The sequence below is a fragment of the Sciurus vulgaris genome (assembly GCF_902686455.1).
Source record: "Sciurus vulgaris genome assembly, chromosome: 14".
NCBI classification, from domain to species: domain Eukaryota; kingdom Metazoa; phylum Chordata; class Mammalia; order Rodentia; family Sciuridae; genus Sciurus; species Sciurus vulgaris.
Window position 1 is genome coordinate 63,020,802 of NC_136475.1, and position 23,745 is coordinate 63,044,546.

Consider the following 23,745-nt stretch of genomic DNA (forward strand, 5'->3'; position numbering starts at 1 on the left):
AAGTGGAATTTATCCCAGTAATATGGGAGGTCAATATAAAAATAATAGGACATAAGAAAATGTTCTATTAAAATAAACTTCAAATAAAAATAAACAAAGTAGCATTATTCTGTGTCATTTTATTCTAAGATACAGTAGGACTTTGGATTCTAGGTCAAGTTTTTAAAAAAATTAAAAAACATTTTATTGGTGCATGTTATTTATACAGAATGATGGATTTCATTGTGGCATATTAGATCAAGAAGTTTTATGAAGATTTTAAAAAATCTTCATAAAATTTATTTGGTTTTATTTATTTTTTAAAATAACTTAGGAATCTTTTATATGATACCTTTGGAAAAAAATGAAATTGTTTTAAAATTTTTTATAAAGCTTATTTCCTATTTGGAAAACTGATTCTTTTTATTTTGTCATGTGAAGAAACAAATTAATGCTAGTGTGGCAAAACATGAAGTAAAGTAGTATTGTGGGTGAAGTATGAAGTGTGGATTTTTGAACCAATTTTCTATAAATTTGACTAGTTAACTTTAAAAAGTTCTTTTCTTTCACCTAAATTCACTTTTAAAACTTTTTTTTTTTTTTTTTTTAGGTAGAGGCCAAACAGTGTATCAACTGAGCCATGATATTAATGTTGATCGCTTCCAAATACTAATGGAATGTTTTACCAGCACTTTTGAAGAAGTGAAAACTTTAGCATTTGATCTTCTGATGAAATTATCAGTAGCAGCTGTACAATTTCAGGTATTTGAACTTTTCCTATGAAATGTAAATGGGATATAGGCATGAAAATGTACTAAAATAGTACAATAGTACATCTATTTTAGCACGGATAAAACAATCTGAGAATTATCTAGATTCTTTGTGTCTTTTGACCATTTTCAGTTATTAATGTCTCTGTTGTTGTCGGTTGGAAATATTGCAAAAGAAAAAGTCCAAATCAGTGAACTTTGTTTCTTCTTCTTCATCTTCTTCTTTTTTTTAAATTTTAAATGGTTTATTTATTTATTTATTAATTACAGACCGCATTTTGGTTCATTGTACACAAATGGGGTACATCATTTTGTTTCTATGGTTGTACACAATGTAGATTCATACCATTTGTGTAATCATGCATGAACATAGGGTAATGATGTCTTCTTTTTTTAATATGCTTTGTTCAAAGGGGTAGTATAGGAAGAAGTAGGTTTTATTGTTTATAAGATTATTGGTAGATTTTAGTTAATAATAATCTCCCCAGTTCACTTGGGCATGTAATATTTGGTCAAAACACATCACTTACAGGAACTTGAGTTTTTTAAGTTAATCTTCCTGTTCCTGGGAAACTGAGTGTACATGAGGTAGAGAACATGTTTCTGGGCTTCCAATAAGGAGTAGCTAAACAGAGACTGAAACTCAAGAGTATTTGAGGTTAGCAACTGTTCTCTCCCTGGTGCTCTCCTGGCCTGGCCCGGCCCAACCCCCAGTCCCGGCCCTGGCCCAGCTCAAGTCCCTGCTTTCTTCCAGACACCTTGCTCTTCCTGTCTGGAGTGGGAGCCAAATATGGGCTACCAATTGAAGGCACAGCATGGGGTGGGTCTTCAGGGAAACCCCTTGCTAAGCTTTTCACTTTGTCCTTGAGGCTTGTTCTAGGACTGTCTGCTGGGGGCATCAGCAGAGTATTGGCTCTAGAGTTTTGCTATAGCTTTCTGTTAGAACTTTACAGAGATCAAGGGTGCCTGCAGGGGCTGCAGCTGAGCCATGTATAGTCTGGGCCTTAAGCTGAATTTAGGACTTTCCAACTTGTAGGTGCAGTGGTCTTCTGTAGGAACACATGCCAGAGTGCACAGTGTCTGTTTCTGTGGCTTCTATGGCAATGTAATATCTCAGGGTATCTTTTCTGATGTGAATCCAGATTGGGAATTGCTCTCCAGTATATGTCTGTGCCTGTGATCTTCCAGGTGCCTTGGAGAACAGAAGGTTCTTTGGTGCTTAGTTTGCTAATAACTCTTGTACCCTATAGAGTTTTAATGTAAGAGACTCTTCCTCTGTCAGCCCCTACTCTCTTACTGTTCATTACATGTAGCCTCGTATCATAAATAAAGCTATACCTCATTTCTGGCAAATATTATGAGAGTATTTGGAATGAAGAAGGTATATTGTAGCACATCTATGAAAGACCTGATTGTTAGATAAACCATGCAGGGCCTTTAGGGAGCCTCTACATTTCTAATATGGTAAACCTGAGCTTGGTTATAAAGACACTAATGTAAAATTCAGAAAATTTGGTGCCACATGTGACTTGCTGTAGTATATTCTCTGGTCTGGCTTGCATATTGGTAAAATTGTCACTGGAATAGGTGTTAAAGATTTTTAAAAATGTTAACTAAGTACCCTGTATTTAATACATATATGTGATGGCATATCTTTCTAAATATGTCTTTACTACTCACTTGGTTAACCTCCTTTCTTTCTGTGGAGTTTAGGTCTTTACATTGTATTTTGATTGATCTAAGATGGTAGAACAAAGATATTTAGGCCTCACAGTCTATTTATTATTATTTTTTACTAATTGGCTAGTAATACCATTCAAGGACTTACTGTCAGTTATCAAAATATTTTAGGTGCGTAATTGGTTCCTTCTAATATTTAGATTTAAGTTTGGCCTCTTTTTTTTTTTTCCCCCAGTACTGGTGACTGAACCCAGGGGTGCTCTACCACTGAGTTAATCCCCAGCCCTTTTAATTTTTTTATTTACAGACGGGTTTTTGCTCAACTTGTGCTCCTCCTGAGCTTCCTGAGTTGCTGGAATTATAGGTGTGCATCAGCACACCTTCTGGCCACTGTTTTTAAGTTTTTAGGTCATAGAAAATTAAACATCAAATGACAAAAAATTTAAACTGATAATCAAATCAGTACATTTGATATTTACTATTTTGAAATTGTAAGACATCTTTAAATATCTATAATCAGCTTTAAAATTCAGGTTATAATTATTTTTCCCTTATGCTAGACAATTATGGAATAATCCTAGCAGAATCAGAATAGTATTGAGAAATCAATCCCTGATTTCCAGAGTGGTGAGCTCATGGCCTATTAACTGTTGAGTTAGGACTGGGACCCATGACTCCTGTTGTCCACCCAGGACCTTCCATGACTACTGCAGTGAACTATTCTTTGTTCTGGCTTCCTAAAGAAGTAGACTACGTGAATGGATATTTATAGGAGATACAGGTGTGGAAGCTCAGACGCAGATTTCTGAGGCTGATCTGATTACTTTGTTTTCCATTTTTATATGTGGAATTTCACAATGATTAACCTCCATATGGCTTTGTAATTTTCCCCATTGAACTACCTCTGTGAGAAAGGGGAGGGAGAAGGGCAGACATACAATTTGCCTAGGTAAAACATAAACTGTGAGGAAAAAGACTACATTCTTTAGAAATAATGAAGGTGGTCTGAGTGTAGCCATAGTGAATTTCTATAGGAACATGTACATTTTTGCTGAAGATTTCAACTTTAAAAAAAGATAGCTTTATTAGTGTTGAATTTTCAAATTAAAAGCATTTTCAGCATCTTCATCTCTGAACTAATAATAATCATTAATTACTATAAGAAAAACTAACATGTTCAGGGAAAAATAATCTTTTTATTGAGTTAGTTATGTGGTAGGCTGTGGTTTTAATTATGTATTATTCCATCAAAGTACAGAAGTCTTTGATGGCAGTGACCGAGACTGTGCTTCATTCTAGGATTCTGAGAAACTACAAGGCTTATTCCAGGCAGCACTGGAGCTCAGCACAAGCACGAAACCATATGACTGCGTAACAGCTTCCTACCTGCTGATCTTCTTAATCTGGCAGGATGCTCTGCCGTGGTCTCCATCTGTGGCTACACCCCAGCAGGCTGCCTGTGGTGATGGAGATAAATCTGCTGCCGTGGTGGAAAGGAACACATTGTTAGGTTTGTATTGAGGAAATGACCTTTTGCTCTCTCTCTCTCTCTCTCTTTTTTTTTAAATTAAAACCATTATCCTCTCACCATTCACTGGTTAGAGTATCTAACACATTTACTTGTGTTGTTTTTATTTAAGAGTTTACCAACATATAAGTGCCAGTAGTTTCTTTTATGAGAATAAAAAGTTAACTCAGCTGTATTGTTTGTTTCTAAATAGAGGATTCATGTTAAATAAGTTGATATACAAATGTCTATTAATAAAGCACTTTTTAAAAGAGGACAACCTGTTTCTCCACCAAATGTCTACTCTTTTATTCTGCAGAAATTTTATGATGTTGTAGACAGATCAGCTTCATTATTTCTATACACACCAGAGTTCTTTTGTCTGTTGGGGTTTATGTTTTGATTGACTGTCATGCCCCCTTCTATTTTATGTTTTCTTTCTTTCTTTTTTTTTTTTTTTTTTTGTGGTGCTGGGGATCGAACCCAGGGCTCTATGCTTGTAAGGCAAGCACTTTACCAACTGAGCTATCTCCCTAGCCCTTATTTTATGTTTTCATATAGCCCGTTCTAAAACCTAGGCTGTGAAATGGGTTAGATCTAGTGGGTTTCAGCAAATATTTGTTAGGGATTTATGTATTTAATTTTATGCTAGTAAAATTTGGAATTATAGTGGGTGTATGAATAGATACAAATTTTTATAGAAAAGAGATATAGAAAGTTGCAAATTATTTTTCTCAAGATGATAGATAAGGCTTTGACAAAACCTGTAGTGAGAGAAAAGTAGGAGACTATAGGTAGTTCTGGTGGGAACATGGACTTTAAGTCTGCAGATAGATGACAGAACCATAGAAGATGACATTTGCCTACTTAAATTGCTTCAGGGCTGGGTTCAAAAGGAGACCCTTGTAAGATGATAGGAAGAGGACTGCAATTGGGGTGTGCTGGGGACTGCATGCATCACACAGTCTTTTTTTTTTTTTTTTTTGGCGGTGCTGGGGATTGAACCCAGGGCCTTGTGCTTGCAAGACAAGCACTCTACCAACTGAGCTACATCCCCAGCCCCACACAAAGTCTTTTAAGACATTTTAGAACTTCATTTCAAACTCACAAAGAACACTTGAATAAATAAGATTTAAATAACAGTAATAGAAAAACTTCATAAATTTTGTTCACAAGTTAGGTGATGACACCCAGCTTAAGAAGTAGAACAAGGGCTAGAGGTGCAGCTCAGTGGCAGAGCACGTGCTTAGCATGCCTGAGGCCCCAGGTTTGATCCCAGCGTGACAAAACAACAACAAGAACAACACTAAAAAACAAAAACAAAGCAAACAAAAAATAACCCCTTTGTTTTCTTAGCCTGGGATCCTAGCTCCTCTGGAGGCTGAGATAAGAGGATTCCTTGAACCTGGAAGTTCAAGGCTAGCTTGAGCAACATAGGGAGGCACCCATTTCTTTAAAAAAAGCCTCTTTTCTATTCTTTATTTTATATTGATCTTTCATCTTTTTAAAGGATTTTTTTTAGATATTGATAGACCTTTATTTTATTCATTTATTTATTTGGTGCTGAGAATCAAACCCCATGCCTTGACACCTGCTAGGCAAGTGCTCTACCACTGAGCCACAACCCCAGCCCTTAATCTTTCATCTTGTTTTCCTTTATAGTTTTACCACCTGTGTATGTCATGAAACAATATATTATTTGGTTTCACATAATTTTGAATTTTACCTAAATAGCACTGTATATGTTATACATATTTAACTGCGACTTGTTAATCTATTGTCCTGTTTCAGGGAAGCAACAAATGAGCCTAACATTGATTGAATCATCATGATAGCATTTTGAGTCTTTATATTTCCCACAGTACCTAAAATATAAGTATAAATACTAGATGTATGTCTAATATCTGCTGTTTGATTTGTTCATGACTCTGTGTGATTGAGGCCCAGTTTTTGTATTTTATTTTGAGACAGGGTCTTACTACTTTGGTTAGGGCATCACTAAGTTGCTAAGGCAGGCTTTTGAACTATGGATTCTCCTGCCTCAGTCTCCTGAGCCACTGGGATTAAAATGATACATTTTACATATAAAAGGATACCATCAAGAAAGTGAAAATAGGGGATGATGCCAAATGCCTGCCGTCCCAGCTACTTGGGAGGCTGAGGCAAGAGGAGCATAAATTTGAGGCCAGCCTGGACAACTAAAGTTGAGACCTTGTCTCAAACAAACAAACAAGAAAAGGGAGCTAGGGGCATATTTTAGTAATAGAGCTCTTGTCTAGGATGCTTAAGACCCTGAGTTCAGTCTCTAATACCAGGGTGGGGGTAGATGAGTAAAAAGACTGTCTTCAGAATGGGACATTTGTAAACCATATATTTAATGAGGGATTTGTATCTAAATAGAATATTTAAAGAACTTTCACAACTCACTAATAAAAAAGACATCCAAATTGAATGGGAAAAATCTGAATAGACATTCTCTAAAGAAGATATAAAATGAATAACATGCATATGAAAAGATGCTCAACATTATTAACTTTAAGGAAAATGCAAATCAAAATCACAAGAAGTAAATATTTCATGCCCAGAAGGATGTCTACAATGAAAAAAAACCCAGAGAATTGCAACTGTTGATGAATCTGTCGAAAAAGTGGAACCTTCATACAATGTTGGGGGTCAGGAATAGGGATACAGACATTTATTTCTTAACAGGCAATTATCTAGAGAAATGAAAACATGTGTCCAAATAAAAATTTGTACAGGAATGTTCATAGCAGAATTATTTATAGTAACCAAAAAGTAGATATAACTCCCATGTACATCAACTGATAAATGAAAAATTAAAATGTGATATGCCCATACAGTGGACTATTATTCATCCATATGAAAGAAATAATAAAGAATGAAGCATTGGTATATGTGGCAGTGTGAACATTGAAAACATGCTAAGTGGAAGAAGCCAATGACAAAAGACCTTTTATTGTATAATTCCATTTATGTGGTATGTCCAGAATAGCAAAATCTATAGGGAAGAAATAGATTATTGATTGCTGAGGGCAGAGTTAGGGTAGAGGTGTAGAGAGGAAGAAACTACAATGGGGTAAAAGGTCTTTGGGTGAACAAAGAAAATGTTCTCGAATTGTGGCATATGCCTGTATCTCTGATTATACCAAAACCATTGACTTGTTGCTTTAAACGCATACATTGTATGGTGTGTAAAATATATGTCAACAAAGGTATTACTAAAAGGCATCTATTGACCAACTAGCACGTGCCACAGGGGCCTGGGCTTTGATACCCTAGCTAGAGGAGGTTCAGATTGAATGCATAATGAACCCAGGTGGTTAAAGGAAGACACTTAGTTCTTTAACTAGTATCTTTAACTAGAAACAGGCAGTGGGCCAGATAACCTTGAAAAATCTCTATCTGGTTCAAGTATAAAGTTCAGTTGAGTTGAGTGTTTTCATGGGAACTGTTTTGTTGTCCACAAATTTATAAATGTGTTTTAAAACAGGCATTGTTTTCACTTTGCTTTTTTCTAGTTATCAAATGCTTGATGGAAAATCTTGAGGAGGAGATCTCTCAGGCTGAAAATTCTTTGCTTCAGGCAGCGGCATCCTTTCCTATGTATGGGCGAGTCCACTGTATAACAGGAGCTCTGCAGAAGTTACCACTAAAGTAAGAACATCCACAGCTGCCTCTCCTCTCAGAAATACACTCAGGCCTGAGCTTTCGCCTCTTATTGAATTGTGTCTTGGGAATCGGATGTAGTCTGTTGCCTTAAAGACAGTAGAAAATTAGACTTATAAAATCTACCTGTATACACTTTGTGTTTCAGATATTTCATGTATTACACAATTTTGAAACACATTCTTTAAATTCCTTTCATGTGTTAATTTCCATTATTAAAATGTGATTTTTGCTTTTAATATAAGTGTCCCTAATGTCCTTGTTGCAGCAGCCTGCAGTTGGTGAGTGAGTGGAGACCTTTGGTGGAGAAACTCCTGTCCATGTCCTACAGGCTCTCTGCCGTGGTGTCTCCGGTTATTCAGAGCTCCTCGCCTGAGGGCCTCATCCCCATGGACACTGATTCAGGTCAGCAGACAAAGAGAGCTACCGTGCTGTTGTTTGGTTGTTATATTATCTGTCTCTCTTCTTTGGTAATCATTTCTTTGAAGAGATATAAAAGCTAAGTTGAGAAAACAAGAAATTATTATTTTTTATGGTATATTTTTGTCTGTTGAAAATATTTTGAACTACTAAAAAAATAGCTCCCTCATCCCCAAACCAGGTGTTGAGCAAGTTTCTTTTCTTCCGGGTCAAATTGGGTTTGTAGTACTGTGAACTTTCGTTTGCCTTTTTCCTTTTGAACTTATCTGCCCCTTGGCGAGTGTTCCTACCACGGGTTCTTTATTGCAAGTCAGTAGGCCAGGACTGCTTGGTGTCCCTCCCTTGCTCCTCATAGCCAGTGTTACCCTTAAATATTTCTTGAGCCTCTTTCCTTTTTATCTTTGTCTTCTTACTCCTGCAAGCATTTAACCTCTTTTGCTCAGGCCACTCCAGGCGCTTCCCAGCTGATGTCCTCTCATATACTCTTATCTCCTTACATTTGCTTCTTGCTGTGTCCAGTATGCTTTTTTCTAATCAAATAATTAATCATGTTATACATAATCTTAAACTTTGCACCCCATCCTACTCTACCCCTCCCCTTGTTTAGCATACTTCCATGACTTCAGATCAGGTGCTAGGTGGTTTGGCTTCTGCTTCCTCTCCAACCTGTCTCTTCCTGCTCTCCTCTGCCCTTGGAACTTTCCCTCAGGGAACTGTAATTTAACAGGTATTCTGTCTGATTTTTCATTCATGTGCTTAGCATAGTGCTGGTAGAAGAAGATAAACAATAAATATTTATTGCTAATGAATAAATAAATGAATGAATAATTACTGAAAGGATAGGAGCTAAGTTAGTGTCTGGGACGTCCTGCTGGCATACGTGGGCACCATAACAAGTCCAAATAGACTGGCTATTAAAGATGTGCACAAACATAAAGTATACCTTTAAGCACACAGGAAGAAATGAAGTAAATTTGTATTTCAGGTTGAAATAAAGTTTGTGAATGCATTTTGTAGTGCAGATGAGAGTTTTTTATTAAGAAGAATTTGAGTATGAGTACACACTGTCCATACAATGAAATGCCTTGGGCTCATAATTAAGTGACCTGGAGCAGTGTATTTTACATAGAAAATGTTAGCTTTTGTTTTTTACTAAAAATAAGTTAAGTGATATTGGTTCATGATGCTAGGACACATTTATTTAGGTTAATGCTTTGGCTTTCTTGGTACATGAAACTAAAAACATGTAGTCTTATAGCTGATACTTGGATTAGGCAAGTACCAGATAATTCTGGATCAGAGGTCTTGAATTTTTCAATTACCTATTGTAGGAAGAGCCTGTAGTGTGTGCTAAAATCCTTTGTGTAGAGAGTTTTAAAATATCTCAGAAACTGTCTTTGGCCCACACACATTTTCTTAATTCTTTTTTCTTTTTATTGGCATCATTTTTCCTGCTTCTTCCTCATGTTATCTGTCATGCATTCTGAATTTCTTGAAAAAAGCCTCCCCTGAGAGCCATAGAATGAATGAATAGGATTTATGAAATTTTATTTGGATCTTTCTTCTTTTTTCTTGGTCTTTATATGGTATGTTTTGAGCTAGTGTTACTTTTTCATGGCTGTTGAAATTTGTTTTGGGCAAAATTTCAGGGAAGCAACAAATGAGCTTAACACATTGGTTGAATCATCATGATAGCAATTTGAGTCTTTATACTTCCCACAGTACCTGCAATATAAATAATAGATGTATGGCTAATACCTGCTCTTTGATTTGTTCATTGATTCTACATGATTACCTGTTGGTATTTTTAAAAAGTCAGAGCTTGGCTAACTCCTTACTACCTAGCCATCCATTTATTTCAGCCCATGTTACTGAACCCTGGCCATGAACCAGTTCCTGTTCCAGGCACTAGTACTCGGCAGTGAACAAAATACTGCATTCATGGAGCTTACTCCTAATCTAGTGGGTGCTCAGTGAGGAAAAAGGAAATTTAAACCACACCGCGAAAGCAGTATATTATATGATGCATTTCAATCCAACTATGGAGACTTCATGATATCCCTATATTTTGAAAGACTGGTTGTTGATTTAAAAATTTTTTTTAACATTTATATTTTTAAACCTTGATAGCTTATACTGTAGATAGGGAAACAACTTCTTAAAATTAATTGAAGTTTATTGGACTTCTTTCACATGATTAAGCATCATGCTTTAGATTCTTAAACAGACACAAAAGCAATGTAAAGGAGATGGCAGCCTTTGTTCTGTGAATGATTACAGTTCTTTTTTTTTTGTCATATCTTCAACCCAATTGCCATGTTTTAAAAGTACTCTTAAATGGCTAGGGCTGTGGCTCAGTGGTAGAGCACTTGCCTAGCATGCCTAAGGTTCAATCCCCAATGCTGCCAAAAAAAAAAAAAAGGCCACTTAAATATCATGAAGACCCTATACAAATAATTTTTACATTACCCACTCTGTGGGTCTCTAGTAATAGAAGTTATTATCAAACGTTGAAAATTACAGGACTTTGAGGTCAGGTACCCCAAGGGAATTATTGCATGTGGTGTGCAACTGGAGTTTCATGTCCTTGCATCTCTTTTCTTGCAGAGTCAGCAAACCGCTTACAGGTGATTCTCAAAGAGATTCAGCCACGAGATACTAATGATTATTTCAACCAAGCCAAAATATTGAAAGAATGTAATAGTTTTGATTTGGAGGACTTGAATATCAGTGTGTCAAATATTGATACTTCTGCAGAAATCAAAGGTAACATATGTAGAGTTGATATTGTAATTTTTTTTTGTGTGTGTGGTACTGGGGAATTGAACCCAGGTCCTGATGCATGCTAGGCAATAGCTCTACCATTTAGTTTTAGCCCCAGCCCCAGGTGATTAAGTAACAGTAAAATATACAGAATGTCCTTTTTATATAATAAATGAGAGGCTACAAATATGTGCAGAACATTTCTAGAAAGTGATTTTTTTTTTTAAATTTGGTTTTGGAAATGGTTTGGTTTTAGGAATGGATTTATAAGACTTTTACCAGAAAGTGATGTGTCCCAGTTCAACATACAAGGTGCTACAGCAGAATGCCTTCGAGAGCTAAAATCTGCCTTGATGGCCCAGGTGCTGAACGAGCAGTGATCTCGGTGGAGCTGAGTGGGGCCCTGGCCATCCTCTCCCTGCAGTGTGGTTCACTGGAGTCTGCTGTGGAAGTTCTTAAAGTGGAGCAGCCTTTTAATGGAAATAAACTTTATTACTCACCAAAATTGGAGGTGCTTTGTTGTACTAGGCCTCCAGAATTTCAATCCCTCCAGCTTGTTTTTATCATTAGTTGTTACTATTGAATTTTCTGTAATACTGTGAAGTCATCAGAAGCTGCAATTTCTTGGTGATTTATTACACATTCTGCATTCTCCACTAGATGGCGATATTGTTTTACACAAAAATTCTCCTTGCACTTATATTTTTAAAATTATAAAAAATAACGTTGTGTGCTTATTGTAATAGTTTCAAACATAAATATAAATTAAAAACAAATTAAAGTTGACTTTTACTTCCTTTGTCCCACTTCCCTGTTTATTATATGTCCTTTTATACCTACAGTATGTTATTTATGTACATTTATCATTTCGGTTTAGTGGGCTTCTTTAAAAAGCATGGGATTATAGTATAAATATTATTTTTTAAATTTGCCATTTTAATGTAATAGTTTGTTTTGGATTTTTTAAAATGCCAGTCCTAAAACACTCCTAAGCTAGAATAAGAGAGCAAATTAGGGTAATTGTAGCTTATTGACCATGGGTTTTAAATATATCTTGAAGGAGATTTGTATTTTCCTTTAATTTTTTTTTCTTTAGTACTGGAGGTATTGAACCTAGGAGGGCTCTACCACTGTGTTGCAACCCCAAGCATTTTTATTTTTGTTTGAGACATTGTCTTGCAAGTTACTGAGGGTGGCTTTGAACTTGTGAGCCTCTTGCCTCAGCCTCCTAAATTGCTGGGATGACAGGTGTGCACCACTGCACCTAGCTTTTCCCTCTGATTTTAAAAAAAGTTCTTTTCTACTTTTTAACTGATGTAACAGCCATGTTTGCCAAAATAAATTAGAAGTATATTCATTACATTTATTCACATAACACTTTATGGATGACAAAGAGGCAAAGAGAGTTTGTTTCATTAATTTCCAAAAGTTAGACTTAAATTTTGAGGAAATTACTGTTTTTTAAAAATGTATTTTGAAAACAACAAATTAAAAATTACTCAGCATGATTTTCCTCCTAGTACATGCTCAACAAATATTAGTTCTTTTTCTCCTGAATAAATAGAACATATGACAAATTGGTTTGTTTAAATGGATTATTCTTGGGGAAATTATGAATAAGCTCATTCTAAGAAACCTAGGGTGTGAGTAATCGAGTCTCTAGTGTTGCAATAGGTTTTTTTTTTTTTTTTCCTTAAGGTAAAGAAGAAAAAACATGTGATGTAACTGCTCAGATGGTGCTAGTGTGTTGTTGGAGAAGTATGAAGGAAGTTGCTTTACTTTTAGGCACACTGTGCCAGCTTCTACCTATGCGGTCTATGCCAGAATCTTCTGATGTATTATTAACAGAGGAGCAGGTAAGGCTCCAACAGGTAGCATTTTTGGTCAAGACATAAATCATAAACTTGTATTTATGATCCAACTTAGAAAAAGTTTTGAATTTTTCTTGAATCAAATTTTACAGCTGTCAACTAGAAAATAGTTCATGATAGCTTAGGATGTTAGACCTGTAGTACATTTCAAAACTATGGCATTTTAGAAATGTTTTTATATAAGTGTAGTTTTAACCTCACTTTTTACTGCAGTATTATTATTTTAATTTCTCTTTCTTCATTTAACATACATAAACTTAAATTTTAGCTGAAACTGTCTAGTAAAACTCCACAAGTCTCTTAAATTTTGCAGAGGAATACAAAGTAACATATTGGTTGATTATGGATCTTATGTTTCCCTCTAGTTCAATAATAAAGTTGTAGTCACTTTGGTTTTTTTGGCTGACTTTTATTTTAAGACCACAAAGTTAGTTCACCATCTGGGACTGTTCAAGGGCTTGAGTGCAGTGTTTACAAGAAATTAGTTTACCACAAGCATTTCATTTGGAAATATTTTAGATTTATTAGATTTCTGTTTTTAATTGATTCCCTCTTCCTTTCCATATGGTTTCAACAAATTCATTTCCCACAGTTTTCCAGCAAAGATATATAACACATACTTTCATTTTTAACCTTTTTCAAATAAAGATAATTTTTTCCCTAGGGTGTTACAACATTCAAGAACAAAACAAATATTGTAGTATGCTAATGCTGATTATTTCTATAATCATCACGTGACTCGTTCCATGGAAATAATGCTAATATTTTTATTCTCACACTCTGTGGCTCATGGGCTTGCATCTGGTTAACAGCTGGCTTGTGATGTTGCAAGGCCCCAGGAAGGAGAGAGGCAAAGGCGAATAGTACACTGTGGGCAGCATTATGTTCCTTATTCTCTTCCAAATCAAATAGGCGTTAGTGTCCTAGAGTTACTTGGAGTCATTGCTGGTGACTAGCTGTAGTGCCAATGCCAACATCTTTGCTTAGGAATCAGTTACGATTAATGCTTACTTCACTGATGTTCACCATCTTGCTATGAAGTAAACATGTGCCTTGATTTCTCAACTTCTCTTTCCAAGGACAAGTTAAAACATCTAGTTTTTTGTGTTGTTGGAGAGTATTTAAAATTAAATTAAGGGAAACATATTTTTCTTCTACTATAACTGAAAAAGACCTAAGAACTTCCTAAGAAAATTATTTTGCCTTGACACCTTTTCTAATGCACCTAAAGTTTTATGCAATGTAAATGAATTTAAGTGGGATAACTATGTTAAAATTTGGAATTAAGATTAAAGAGATGTTTGTAAAAAACCCAAAACTAACAATAACAAAAAGAGAGGCTCTTAAAAACCAAAAAATACTTTCAATGGCTAGTTGCTTGAATAAAAATAGGATTCTATTTTTTTTTGTGAAACCTTAGTTTTCATTCTAATACACTGCAGTCATTTTTCCAGTGTAATCTTCTATGATAACCTTATATAGTTGTGAGAAGAAAATAATGGCTTAATGAGGGAACAAAAGTCTACATGATACCTGTGTTCTAGTTTTGAAATCCTTCTCTCTATGGAAAACTTTATTTTTGATCTTGCTAACTTTAAAGAAATGTCTTAGTTTAGAAGTATTTAGTCCATGAAAATCCAAAGTCATCAAGAAGTTACATTACTGCTTTTAAACAAAACATTTTCCTTCTTTAAAAATACTCTCATGTCCTTAATACCTTTAAGATTTATAAATATAAATGATGGAGAAGAATGTAATTTACATTGGAATGGCTGGCCACACCTTAGGTATATATACTTTGCCAGGGGCTTTGTTGCCCTGTTGCAGCTAGATCTGCTGCGCCTAGTTGCAAAACTACCACTTTAAGAGTCAGTACCTTAGATGAATGTGACTGCAACAGACCTGGACACACTGAGGCAGCGACGTGACTTGCAGGCAGAATTCCACCCTCGTTATGGTGGAGAATGTGAAACCTGGGTTTCATATTTCTAGCAATAACAACTGTGAGCTGCTTTTCTATCAATGAATGGAGGACACTGTTCCATATAGCCTAACATACTGAAACTCAGACAGATTATTCCCTCCACTTGCCCTTCACTCTTGAAAAAGTAATATAATTCTGTTATAATTTGAAATTCCATGGCTTGAGTATAGAAGACAGGGGAGATTTCTTTTGGAACCCAGTTCTCTTAAGCCTGTCCTGATTTTATGGCCCTTTATTAAAGGGGGTGGCCACTTAAGTTCCACATATGTGAGTACAGTTTATAATAGGCTGACAAGAAGTAAGATTACAGTTTGAGGGCTTTTGTTGCTGTGTGAAGAGAAGAACTGAGACTTGTTTATAATTCTGAGTTTTCAGTGTTGTGTTCACAAACTATTAGAGCTGAAAGGGTCACAGAGATGATATTCTCCAGCTCCCTTGGACAGGAGGAAGCTGAAACCCCTGGATATTACCTGGTCCGCTCAAGATCACAAAGCTGGTTTGTGGCAGCTCTGGGAGAGGAACCTGATTCTTCTCCTTCCCAGCCATGTTACATGGCACAGTGCTGCCTTTGTCCTGAACTGCTCATTTAGTTTTTCTTTAAGTTGAATTTTTCCTATTTCTAATACTCCAACAAATTTTTGCAAGTGACAAGGCAATAAGAATTCACTACTGAACTTTTTAGCAAATGATCCTTTCCGTAGATCACTTCTTGTGAAGTAGTATGCTCTCACCCGCTGTTCCAAGAGGAAAATGTATTCATTCAGTGGCATGTCTGACTTGCCTCCTGCACTGTAATCATGTAATGAAAGGTTCTTTCATAATGTCCCTCTACAAGAAGCAGAGATAAAACCAGATTTGAGGGATGTAAATGGAGACCCTTCCCAAGTGAGCTGTGCACACAGCCTTATCGCACAGCTTCCTGGATAGTTGGTGCATGTCTAGGTTTCTAGCTCTGTTTTGCTGATACAGACTTTTGCTTGATATATTTTCTTGGTCCTCTTTCCATGGAATATCTGATACCTCTTGCTTACTGATTTTTTAAAACAACTTCCTCTACCTGGAGTATCAACACGTTTACGTATTTTTCCTAATATTCCTGAAAAGAAGCTTCTGTGCAGATTTTTCATATGTGCTTCCCTCCACTAGTGATTGTTGGCACAGAAATCATATGAATAAAAATAATTGCCAACTATTAGCAGAACTTCTACTTCAGATTTGATTGTAACTTGTATAATGCACGGGGCTAACTGGGTTGATATATTCCTTCTGTGTTTTTCATTACAGTTTTAGATTGTCTATAATGGACTACAAATGAAATACACGTTTATTAGCATTCATAAGTGTTAAAGTAATTGCCTCTTGTATTTTATTTTGCCCAGGATTATTTTTAGAATTTGAATTGTGCTGAGTGGAAGTTACTGGATTTTTTTTGGAGATTGAACCCAGGGGAGCTTAACCACTGAACTACACCCCAGCCCTATTTATTTTAATTTTTTAAATTTTGAGACAGGGTCTCACTAAGTTGCATAGGGCCTTTGCAAAGTTGCTGAGGCTAGCCTCAAACTTGCGATCTTCCTGCCTCAGCCTCCTGGGTTGCTGGGATTATAGGCATGCAGCACTTCCCCTAGCTGGAAGTTATCATTTTTAAGTTTTGAAGTGAAGTTGAGCATGAAACCACATCTTTTAGTCACCTGTTTATTGACTACCTTACTACGTGGGTATTGTGGGGACATAAAAAATAGTATGTGGTTCTCTGACCTCAAAGAACTTAGAAGGATAATAAGGGACCTAAGACAAATTCATTTAAAATATTTGGACTAAAGAGCAATGGTTAAAATGGCTCAAGATTAAGAATTTGCTAGAAAGCAAAAAATAAACATTCTGGTTTAAGATGATGTCTGAACACCAGAAGATTATGGCCTTTGTTGTTATCTAGGAAAACAATGTTTGGGTTTTGAAGAAATTCCAAGTGTTAAAGAAATCACTGTAGTAGAGAATGTACAGTTGAAAACATTAATTATCTTATTGGAATATAAACTTTTGTAAAACATCTCATTTAACCAAGGTGGAATTACAAACTCTTAACTGTTGACGTTCTCAAAGTTGTAAGAATTGATTTTGTCTTGAATTGAGTCTTACAGTTTAAAATACAAAGAAAAACCCCAAATGGACATTTCTTGATTGCTACTGTGCCAGGTACTCTGCTTGACACTTATATGTATAATCTCATTTATTTCTCACAATAATCCTGTAAAGTAGGTTTTAGTTTTATCCCCCTTTCACCGATGAGGGAACTGTTCTGTTTAATTAGCTTGTGATGATAAGGTAGTTGAGTCAGGGTCCTGAACACCACCCCGTTGGCTTCAAAGTCTCAACTCTTAACCACTGTATATGCCCTTGATAGAAATGTCTCATCTGTACTTAAATCCTCTTAGGTTTATGTTTATGAGTGGTATTACTCTTGATTTATCAACTATATTTATTGTGTAGGTAAAAGGTACATTTTAAAAAGTATATTTGCATTTGACTTTTGTTGGTTTTATGTTATATTCTAGATGAGCATTTGGGTTCCCTTATTTGTCTGGTAGTGAATTGTAGATGCCTGGAAACATAGAATGTAGCTGTCTTCCCCAATGGGAATTTACATGCTATAAATACAGAAAGCATATTAGTTTGCCCACAGAAGTAAGTTTATGAAAAGTTAGAAGCAGGATATGCTTAATTGAAAGAAAGTCACTTGAATTTAATTTTAAAACCCGAAATCGTTGCCATTTGTTTTGCATTTTTACCTTAATTCTCTTTTAAAAATCCTGAGGTGTATGTTATTTACAAAAAAAATATTTTGTAAACTCATCATTCAGAAAGCCACTTATGGACTTTTTTTTTTTTAAACCCAGGGGTGCTCTACCACTGAACTACATACCCAACCCTTTTTTATTTTTATTTTGAGACGAGGTCTTGCTAAGTTACTGATGCTGGTCTCAAACTTGAGATCCTCCTGATTCAGCCTCCCAGGAGGCTGGGATTACAGGCATGCACCTCTAGAGGCTTTGATGAACTCTAAATAGGAACTCAGTGGCACCTAATGAGAGGCAGTTGAGTTGGAGTTTTCAGATAACTTTTTAATTTAAAAAATAAAAATTAATTTAAATTTTTTCTTATATTACTACTTTTTTATAGATTTAGAATGTTATTGCTTTCCTAAAAACATTGTTTTGAACAAGATATCATATAAGTAATTTGAAGTCAAAGTAGTAATAAAAGCACTTCCACATGTTAAGTAAATAAGATTTTTTTGAAAAAAAAATTTAGGACAAATTCCAATCAAATTCCTCCATTCAAGGTCACCTACTAACAACAGCAAGCACTTTGTAATGTAGGTCAGTTCTCATACTGTCCCAGGAAATTCTTGTCAAATTTAGCCCTGCACCATGAAGGTACCATATGAGTAGGAAGAAAATTCACTTGGCATTTTTTCCTTAATTTTGGTTAAGTCAGTTATAGTTTTCCCTTTTTATTTTTTTGGTTTTTAGACCGTTTTCTTGACATAAAACCCACATCCAGCTGGGTACATTATTAATAATTTTTAAGTGGTTTGAATAGACCTTGTTCCCCAGTCCGAGTATCTGCTGGGAGGTTTCAGGAGGGCCCTTTTACATCTGCTCATAAATCACATTGCTTGTTCCTGCATCCTAGTTCATCTCTACTTTGCATCCCCATCTTCCACTGTTACGTAGCATGAAATCTCTATGTCTTTCATTCAGGTCTGCTAGGCTTAGCCTGTTTATGTTGCATCCATTCAGATAAAAAGACCTGGCTAAGTATCTCACAGGTGCTTAGTAAATGTGTATTTATTCATTCTAGCTTCCCAGCCTCTTCTCATTTCCATTACACCTTTCCATTTTGGTCCACCCAAGTGTATGTATCCTGTTCAAGGTCTGGGCATGAAGTCTTTTCTAATTCTAGTGCAGAAGGGTCTTTGATTTCTTGGAACTGGGTACCACTCAGCATATTGATTTTTCTTTGCCAGCCTGAACTGGAAGCCCACTGAGGACAGACATTTGTTTTATCTTCTCTATCTACCCTAGCCATTAAGCTGCTAAAGCATTTTGCAGGTGCCAAAGAAGTACTTGTTGTCTGATTAACAGTAATTTTATATATCCTACAAAAGTAAAAAATTCATAATAAGGCTCTTTATTATCTGTGTGGATTTATTGGGAGATGAGGAGCAAAAGAAAATAGGAAAAGACTATTTGCATCTCACTTTTGTCCTTAGAATGTCATTCTGATTTCTGAGGCCAGGATTACCTACTGTAGAGGTTCACCCTTGAGAAGACCACCCACTGGTCACCTTGCTGAGGTCTTTATTATATGCCTTTTGGTTTAGGTCCCTTTGGAGGAAGTTAGGATAAAGGAAGCAATGAAAGTGGAATCTCTGCTTAAGGAGGAGACTGCAAACCATTACTAAGTCCATAAAGAAGCACTTTTCTAATAACATTTTGTTTTCCTGAAGTATGTATTAATGTCTGTGGCATTTTGGAAAATAGATTTAACTAAGAAAGAAAGCTACCATCTCTATGATTTCCTGTTTTAATTTTCTCTGATTTGAAACACCATAAAAGTCTTTTATTTCTCTAATAATAGAAATGATGGATGTGATGAGTTTAGCTAATTGGTATTTCTTCTGGTCCCCATTTTGTAGGATTAGGTATTACCCTTCAGATCTATTTTGAGGACTGAATTTAGATTTAAGTCTTGATAATTTTGTTCAAAATACACTCTGCAATTACTGTTTTGAAGATGAAATAAGACCTGTTTTGTGGCTTGTAGCCACATATAATATGTGACCTTTAAAAAATAGTAAAGGAGTAACATCAAGATCTGAGGTGAATCATTAGATATTTATAGGAAAACTTTAACTGAAGAACATGACATGTTAATCTTTGGAATATGAAAGTGTCAGAATCTTTAAAAATTCATTTTCTACTGCTTTTCTGGGTTTTTGTTGGCCTCATTTCTGATTCTTCTTTCTCTATAGGCATCACTTGTCAGGTCTTCATAATCAGATATACTATGAGTGTAGATATTTTCCCTCTGTTTAGAACCCCACTCAGCTCATGTCGAACCAAATTGGATTATAGGTTATGGGCTAGTTCTGAACTTGCTGGTTTATTCATTTTAACAGAATGACTTACGAGGTAAGTACTGTTACAATCCCTGGAGTATAGATGAGGAGAATGAGATGCTTGCTGGGGTCACTTGCTTACTCCTTGTACTTCCTATCATGTATATAATACATGCAGAACACTAATTCAGTCACTCTGCTGAGATTAAGGCTGTTTCAGGGTAAGCACATCTAAAATATCCTGGGATGACTTGCCTTTTCACTATATTGGAATCTCTGGAGATGTGGATCAAGAGATAGTTGATTACAGCTTTAGTTCTGAGTTTTATACAAAACCAGAATATTCTGAAGCCTATAGCCTCCAAGTAACACTATAAAGCCCAGACTAACCAATTTAACATCATGAGAATCAAAGCCACAATCACAACTAATTGTGAGTTGTTTTCTTTAAATCATCATTTTTAAAGTTTCTCTGATCTTGCATGGAGAAAGAGTGTTTTGGAAAGAATTGGCTGGCATTCTGGCATATCCTATGATTCTGAGACAAGATGATAACTGTTGATTTTTCAGGATATCCTTTGTACTAAATCTTGCACTGCCATTAACAGCATATCACTAAAAGGCAATTATTGGGAGTTATTGTTTAATGAGTGTATAGTTTCAGTTTGGGAAGATGAAAAAATTCTATTTTATGAGAAAGCACGATTATTTCATCCAGACCTATGTGTGTGTTGTTGTTTTGTGTGATTTTATATTGGTGTCAAATGATACAGTGAAGTTTGTGAATCTGGCATAGGGAGGCAGTCCTATTGTGGCACTTAAAGATGACTGACCCTGGAGCTAGACTGCCTGGTTGTGTGTCCTGTCTCCACTACTTACTTTCCACCTGACCTTGGGTGAGTTACTTACCCTCTCTGAACTTGAGTTTCCCCATTGTGGAGTAGAGATAATAATTGTACTCATTTCATGGAATTATTCTGAAGATTAATTGATATAATAATAATAAATGCTTAAAACAGCTCCTGTCACATTAAGTGTTAAATGGATGGACATCTAGAGGTAGGTTCTATATTACATTGCTTATATACATCTAAATGTAAGCATAAATTGAATGTTTATTTTTTATTTTTTTAAAGGTAAAAGAAATAGGAGATTACTTTAAACAACACCTTTTACAGTCCAGGCACAGAGGCGCATTTGAACTGGCTTACACTGGTTTTGTGAAACTAACTGAAATACTAAACAGGTAAAACAAATATCCTTTTGTGTAGGTTTTTAAAAGACTAAACGTACAAACCACGTGCTTGGAGTATAATTTAGTTTTGTCTTTTGATGTTGAAAAGAATAAAGACTTGGTTGGCTCCAAAACTCTTGGATGGAATGGTTTTCTTAGGTTTCATTGTGTGATTTACTGCAGATGATTGAGTGAAATGTCCAAACCTAGTTGCTCTCTCATTGAAAGGTGATTTGAAGTCAACTCAAAAAGATTTTGCTAAAAATAGCTTTGAAATTACTATTTCTTTTCATTGAACAAAATGAATGTTTTGTCTGTTTGAAAATTACTTGGCATTTGGAATAAACTAAGCCCTGGAGTTTTTTGGAGATGTGTGTATTACAGACAGAGAAAAACACTTAAGGATTTTGTCTTTTTCTTCCTAATTTTGTTTTATGGAAAATTTAAAAAATAACAGTAGGTAGAGCAAAAGGATAAAAGATTTTTTTCCCTTACTTAGAAAAATACTGAGATATATTTCATATATTTAGCCAAATGTGTATTCTTTTGACATTATAGGTGCTGGTAGTTTCATTCATTCATATAATAGATTTCCTCCAAAGAGCTTGTGAGGAAACCTTAAATTACTTAATGACTAAGTGTTCATGGCAAGTGTTCTCTAAATAAAAGGTAGTATTTTCCAGGAAAACATTTCTTTTGCCTGGAAACTTTTTGAAATGAAGCAGAGTTCTGCCAGCCTTGTAGCTTCAGCAAACATTTTATTTTGGGCTGTTAAGACATCTACTCCTTGAATATTTTTGAAACTTTTTTTTCACACTTGTGGTAAAAACATTTACAAAACATCTTGGCAGTTATGGGCTGTACAGAATATCTTTGAATGATACATTAAAAATGTCCCTGACATTAAACTGCTGATCTTGAAAATATTTTGTTATCTTTTAAACTTTTTGTTTCCAGTGTAGACATGACCTATGAATATTTTTTTCTCACAATGCAATATTTTCCATTCCTTTAAATCAGTTAACCAATACATATGGAATATTAGCTGTGTGCTTGGTATTGTGTTTATTTTGGAGAATATGCTACTTATTTATAAGACATGGTTTCTGTTAAGAACTTATGGTTTAGTTTGGGGAATAAGCAGGGATGAAGTTCACAATGTTTAATAAATTGTGTGCCATGGGCACTGACTGTTTAGAACAGACATTGGATGTAGGCACCCAGCATCTCTGTGGGTATGGGTGTGTGCTACTTGCACACCAGCCTGGAACATTAGACCAACACACTTGTACCAGATGAAACTGCCAAATTTTGTATGAAACTGAAATTCTGTAGTAATGGCAGAGAGAGGTAGCCACAAGCATAGGCTGATAGGTCTTCACAGGAGATAGAATTTGTGATTCTCCATGGGTAAAGTTTAAGTACATAGGAGAAGAAAGAGGGAAACACTGTATTTGTTCAGAGGCTAGAATCAGCTTGGCTTATTCTCAGGTGACTAAATAGGCCAGTCTTCCTGTAGTGCTGCTGCTGTTGGTGGTGGCAGGGTTAGCTATTAGCCAGATAGATTGAGGCCAAATTCTCTTCAACATTGCAAGTAAATTTGCTGTAATAGGGATGGGGAGAGACATCAATTGTTTTTTATGAGATAGATCGTGGTGTCATAGAAGAGAGAAATAATTATGGCCTGTGCCTTGAACTCTTAGTTCTAGGTATACCCATTCCATAAATTGGTAGTGAAATTGTACAAAAGTTAACCTCCTTAACTTCTGATCTCTTCATCTCTAAAATAAGGAAAAGAATATTTGCCCTCCCGAACGGTCTCTCTAGCTTTGGTTGTATGGAGCAAATAAAATAGATTTTATGAAAACTCTTTTGTATTGTAGAATTATGGAATTTCCTACAAATGTGAGATTCTGTGAGGTTTGTTGGTTGTAGGGCTGGTGTATTAAAGTCGTTTTTGGTTGGAAGTGTTCGGTTACATGAACTGTGATTACGGATTACAGTGAGGAGAGCCTGGATTCAGTTAAAATGATCTGGAACCGAGGTGATTGGGGCTTCCTTTATGATGATGGCTGTGGGAACAGAGACAAAGGTGTGACATTTCAGTTAACATGTAGCCTCATGTAGTAATGATAGCACATTTGACGAATGGAATGATTAGAAGAAAAGCTGTGGACACATTTTATTACATTTAATGAGTTTGTGTGCCAGGAATTAGGGCAGTGCTCAACTGGGCGATTCTTCTTCCCAGGATATTACTGAGTTCAGTTGGTAGCATTTAACTGTCAGATAAACTGGTAGAAGGGATCTAAATCAGCTGTGATCACATTTCTGGTACTTGATGGGGACAGCTAGAAGAGTGAGCCTGGTTGGGGATTGTGTGTGACCTCTCACTCAGCATGGCAGTCTTGAGGTTGCTGAATTCTTACGTGGCAGCGGGCTTTCCCCAGAGGGAACAATCCAAGAGAAACAGGCAGAAGCGCTCTGATCTTTTCTGACTTAGCCTGGGAATTCTCACAGCATTGCTTCATTCACATTCTTTTGATTATAAGTAAGTCTCTAGGTGACGCTGGATTCACTTCACCTTCTGATGGCAAAGTGGCAAGATCATATTGTAGAAGATGTATGGATGAGAGATACTGTGATGGTCATCTTTGAAAAATGAATCTGCCACATGAACCATTTGAATGTGAGTGATGGGGGTCACTAGAGAGTGATCTAGGGA

General features: G+C 35.8%; 1 protein-coding gene across 1 annotated transcript in view; it reads left to right on the forward strand.

The window, feature by feature from the left end:
* The window catches only part of THADA (THADA armadillo repeat containing), a 313,149-nt gene that overhangs the window by 31,876 nt on the left and 257,528 nt on the right, over positions 1–23,745 (forward strand). Inside the window, 7 exon segments of the mRNA XM_079109756.1 lie at positions 590–741; positions 3,729–3,939; positions 7,476–7,611; positions 7,892–8,028; positions 10,651–10,809; positions 12,505–12,662; positions 20,923–21,032. Coding sequence (XP_078965882.1) covers positions 590–741; positions 3,729–3,939; positions 7,476–7,611; positions 7,892–8,028; positions 10,651–10,809; positions 12,505–12,662; positions 20,923–21,032 — 1,063 coding nt within the window.